This window comes from Orycteropus afer, unplaced genomic scaffold, assembly GCF_000298275.1.
Source record: "Orycteropus afer afer isolate SDZICR_OR568_19922 unplaced genomic scaffold, OryAfe1.0 scaffold00909, whole genome shotgun sequence".
Taxonomy (NCBI): domain Eukaryota; kingdom Metazoa; phylum Chordata; class Mammalia; order Tubulidentata; family Orycteropodidae; genus Orycteropus; species Orycteropus afer.
This window is the reverse complement of record NW_006922496.1, coordinates 369,980-375,540: the sequence shown is the minus strand read 5'-3', so window position 1 is coordinate 375,540 and position 5,561 is coordinate 369,980. Positions and strand designations below refer to the sequence as shown.

The window sequence follows — 5,561 nt, the reverse complement described above, 5'->3', positions numbered from 1 at the left end:
GAGCCTGGGTGCCCTCCCCTCCCTTCCCCAATTTTTTTCTTTTTTTTTTTTTTTTTTTTTTTTTTTTCTCTTTTTTTTCTGGTTTTTAGTTTGCTTGATTTTGTCTATTTTTAAACTACTACTATTATTAATACTTTTGTCTTCCTTGCTTTTTTTCTCTTTTTTTTCTGATTTAAAGCTTTAAATTCCGTCTTTTGTGGCAATGATTGTACAGAGTAGAGGGGCTATTCGATCGGGGATTCAGGGTGTCTCACCAAGCTCTTGTATTCACTGAACCCTTCTTCCACGAATAAGTGAAGACATGACGTGGAAAAATATGTAAATTCCAGCATTCCTCTTGCACAGAGAAATAATCTGATAGTGGAACTTGATAACAGCTTGATAACTTGATCAACAGTGTGTTGATTGACAGGGGAAGCCTTGGTCAGGTAGGTATGGATTTACATCATGCCCGTTTTCAGCCCTTTCTCATCTTGCTTCTTCACTTGAGTAGGCAAGTGGTCAGGGATCTGAGGTGTTTAGTATGGGGCACTGGGTGATAAGTTTGGGTAAAACTGGAGAAGTGCTCCCTCTGGCACCCAAGCACTTTGAAGTCTCCAATGGGGTCAGAAATGGTGACACTTAGGGGGGTGCCAGTTTGGGTGAGTTTCTAAGCTACTGGTAAACTGGAGGAGAGACCAGCTGGGAAGATGGTTAGAGACACAAAACCAACCACCACTCCAGCAGCTATAGCTGCTAGAGTGTCTGGCCTGCAGGGTGGACAGTAAGGCATAGCCTATGGCCCTGAGTCCACCCCCTGATGTAAGGACCTGACTGACACGAGGTTCTAGAGTTTAAACATTCCTCTGGACCAGGCAGCAGGATTTGATAAATCACCTTACAGCTAATTCCAGGATCTATTCAAATCTCTCTGTTTTATACTAAATAAAATACTGTAAATAAGATAGCACATCAATAGGGTACAAAAATATTTAGAATATGTTGTTTTTGTACAGATATTTGTGTTAATGGTCAAAGATCACCGTGTTCCTTAAAATATCATGCAGGGTGTTCTCAACACACATTGCATACACTGGCCATCAGAGAGGGTGATTGACATACTTTCTGAGATGGTACCCAGCTAAGTGTTGAAGGAGCAGCTGGGAGGTGGTTCTCAGCCCTATCTTATGATGTACTCTTTAAGCCACTTAAAAAAGAAAAAATTTTCTTTATTGTTTGCTCAACTTCCAATTGACTCAGTAACTGTATCTGAGATAGTTTGTGGGGTAGATCTAATTGGACAAAATCAGGATGTCTTTACTCTGTGATTGTTTTAGTTATTGGTCTCTACCATTTCCTGCTGCTTTAGGGAATCCTGTGGCACCTACTCTGGTCATTTGGTCAGAAGGGACCAGTGTCTGGAGAAGGATATCATGCCTGGTAAAGGTCGAGGGTCAGAGAAAAGGGGTAGACCCTCAACAAGTGGCTGCAATGAGGGCTCAAACATAGCAAGGATTGTGAGGATGGCACACGACTGGGCACTTTTCTTCTTTTGTACATAGGGTCTCTATGAGTTGGAATTGACTCAATGACGTCTAATGGTAACAACACAGCAAGTACCACCACGCTCATGGAAACTGGAGTCTTCTGATCCAGACCACATTGCTTGGTGTTGATTCTTACCTCACCCAGTGATGGTTTCATACTCTTTCCTTTCCACTTTCAGATCACTGGGGTGATCCTGCTGGCTGTTGGCGTCTGGGGCAAACTCACTCTTGGCACCTATATCTCCCTCATTGCTGAGAACTCCACCAATGCTCCTTATGTGCTTATCGGAACTGGCACCACTATTGTCATTTTTGGCCTATTTGGATGCTTTGCTACTTGCCGCGGCAGCCCATGGATGCTGAAACTGGTGAGTATGTCACAACATAAGAGCTGCTTTTTCAGTTACTTTTGTATTTTAATATAAATCATGTGAAAGGGAAGTGGTTCTTCCTGAGGTCACAGATGAGACCTTAATATTCATTGACTAATTTTAGTTCAGACTCTTACTTAATCCACCTTTTAATCCCTCAGAGAGAAAACCAACCCCAAACCCAGACTGGCATGATAAATCTACTCCCGGTCCCTCAAGATGTAGATGCTGACAAAAGAGTGGTCGGCAATTCTAGTAGGCCATTTATATCCTCATGGCAAGATGCCCTATTCCAGTTTTGAACTCTATCTTAGAAATCTCCTCTAGCATGTGATATGCAGCTTTGGTAGGCAAGGCAGCGTCCTGAACATCAGCAGCCTTTCAGTTCCAAGTTCTTGTTAGAGAAATACTTTCTGCCTCCTTGAACCTCACCATGCTTGGATGCATGGGCATGCTCTTCTCTAAACGCCATCAGTGTTGAGCTAAGCTAGAGCTATCATCTCAGTGCTAAGTAATTGGATACCAGAACCAGTACTGAGTTCCTTTAGTCTGATAAAAACTTAACTGCCATCGAATCCATTCTGACTCATGGTGACCCGCATTGGGTTTCCGAGGCTGTAAATCTTTATGGAAGTAGATTGCCCCATCTTCCTTCCACTGAGCAGCTGGTGGGTTTGAACCACTGACATTCTTGTTAGCAGCCAAATGCCTCATCCACTACACCACGAGACAAAACACTGATGTTTCCCAAAGAGTAAGAGCAGACTTTGTTGAAATGTTGTTACTGTGAGTCTTAACTTTTTGGTAGACCAGTTGCCTAATACTCTACTTACTGCCCATGTTCTTCACTCATGAGAAATAACACGGATGGATTTTATTGGTAAAGGTTGGCAAGGGCCTCTCCTCCAATGAAAAAAATTGTTTATAAGGATTCATTTCAGATGTTTTCATTCTGAGAAAGGGAAAAGCAAAGATCCATCAGCACCAACAGTGTGGCAGCAGTGATAGTACCTGGTGACAGATCTGGGTGAGGATGATCCACACCAAAGGAACCACCATCCCAATTGACATGGATTAATCTCTTTATTGACTACTTCATGGGAGTGGTGCCTGATTTGGTAAAGTTTTATCTGCTTAATGCCTGGAGCACCTCTGATTCTTCTGGGTTAGTGGAAAAGCCATAGTGAGTCCAAATGAGGGATTTCTGCCATCATTAGCTATCTTAGCACCCAGAGTCCACCTTCTAGTACTTCTCACAATCACTATGGTTTCTTTTGATCTAGTGTCATAGTCCTCAGTCCTGGATGCATGTTTAAATCACCTGGGCAGCTTTTTAGAAAAACCCTTGCCAGGGTCCCATCTCCCACCCATTGAACCTGACTCTGGTAGTGGGCACTAAAACCAAACCAAACCCAACCCACTGCCATTGAGTTGGATTCGACTCATAACGACCCCTCCTTGGGTTTTCAAGGTGGTATTACTACGGAAGTAGATTGATTGCCCAACCTTCCTTCCAAGGAGTGGCTGGTGTGTTTGAACCGCCAGCCTTCTGGTTAGCAGTCAAATGCTTTAGGCACTATGCCACATTTTGTAAAAGCTCCCCCCCCCCATGAGATTCTATTGTACAGCCAACATGGAACCTGCTGTTTAATAATATGAGTAGCAAGTGGAGCATTAACTTCTGAGGTACAGAAAAAGAAAGATTGCTTAAACAAACAAACAAACAAACAAGCCCCACCTGTCTCAAACAAGAAGGGAGGAAGCCTGGTTTGGAGACTGGATTGGCATTAAACCAACTTAATGCCACAATTGGCCTTTGTTCCCAACTATGTCAGGAAAGTAGTAAAGTATATCACTAAGGTTTATTATTATTATTGTTGTGGTGAAAACATACACAACAAGACATTTGCCAGCATAACAATTTCCCCATTTACTCACTAAGGTTTTTAATGCTAAATTTGTTCTTTGGGGGGCCAGAACTACCCCATGGCTGATTATAAGGTCATAAATAGGATGTGTGTGTATATGATGGAATCAATAATTCTGACCTTTTCTGGAGATGGTTTCACACCACGCTGCCATTTTCTTCTCCTGACCATTGCAAAGTCACTGGCAGGTTAGCCTTTTGGGGTATAGAGAAGTCTTTAGCATTTTTTTTTTGTTTTTGTCTTTGTCTTTTAAGACTCTCATTTAGTTCCTTTTATGTACTAGATGCTGTACTGGGTAAATACTACATTTTATTTCTTCCATACTACCACTAGTGGAATGGAGATCATATTTTCCAATTATGTGATGGAGACTAGGAGTTTAAATAACCTGCCCAAATTCACCCAGCTAATGAGTGGAGAGCTGGGATATGAACCCATGTCTGTTTATAAAGCCAGGACTATTTCTACTACAATGTTTTCATTTTGAAAACAACTATAACCCCCACTATCTGTGTTTAGTACAAATTCAAGTTCTTCCCAATAAGCCTTTTGGCCAAGGTCTTCTGAAAATGAAATGGCTGTTCTTTGGAAGCTCCTACCAAAAATAATAATAATAAAAAAAACAGCCAAACTCTCTGCCATCAAATTGATTCCGACTCATAGTGACCCCCTTTGGGTTTCTGAGGCAATAAATCTTTACTGAAGTAGATTGCCCAGTCTTCCTTCCATGGAGCGGCTGGTGGGGTTGAACCACCAACCTTCTGGTAAGCAGTCAAATGCCTTAGGCACTATGCCACCAGAGCTCCTAGAGGCAAGTAATTTCCCAGAGACAGCTGCTGCTCTGGCTAATGACAGCAGAAGCCACTTGGTTAACAGCCTATAGAACTTCACAGTCTTCATTTAACTGCATTAATCTAAAAAAAAAAAAAAAAACCTGCAAACTACTTCCACTTTATGGAGGCCCAGAGAGGCTGCCTTTCTCCTAAGGGTTAGTCCTTTATAAGGTTAGCATCCAAACCCAGGAGGATTTCTGACAGTAGACTCAAATGTCCTTTTTCCCACCTCCCTTCTGACAGTAACTTTCCTGCATGACTTACTGGTGGATTCTAGACCTGGTATGAGACTCTCTAGAGGATGGAGTGTGTGTCTGAATGTTGGACGAGAAATAGTGAACTGTAAATGGGACACTCTGCTCATAACTGCTTTTTATATTCAAGTGGCTGTGCTTTATTTTTAGAGAGTTTTGTTAATATTTAGAAAAAAATTGGCAATTTAAGCCAGTATTTCCTCCTTTTAATATATTTGCCACTTGCTGAGCAAAACAATTTATGATCTTATGTACATATGAATACTTTATAAGGCATATATATACTTTACAGGAAAGTAATATGGCTATGCATAGTCTAGCCAATTCTACAGCATAATTTAGTGCCATTCCAAACATTCAGAACCATTGCATGTTATTCTGCGATGAGGAGTATATTGTATGTAATATGTGTGCCTTGTTAATTAGAAATCTATTTGTTTTCCCTTTATGTGACTTTACAAGTCACAAAAAATGAAAACTCCAAATGTCTCATAAGTACTACATAATATTCCTGAACTTAGGTTCATACATGTACAAAATCCACTTGGAAAACACAAAATGCATGAGATGAGCAAGAAATATCGAAGAATTTTAGATGCTTGCAGCACTGTTAGTCAGTAGTGTAGCGTATTTACCTTTTTTTTTTTTT

General features: G+C 41.1%; 1 protein-coding gene across 1 annotated transcript in view; it reads left to right on the top strand.

Moving 5' to 3' along the window:
* TSPAN7 (tetraspanin 7) overlaps positions 1-5,561 on the top strand; it is a 40,553-nt gene that overhangs the window by 5,224 nt on the left and 29,768 nt on the right. The window contains exon 3 of the mRNA XM_007958299.2: positions 1,680-1,894. Coding sequence (XP_007956490.1) covers positions 1,680-1,894 — 215 coding nt within the window. The remainder of the gene's footprint in view (positions 1-1,679; positions 1,895-5,561) is intronic.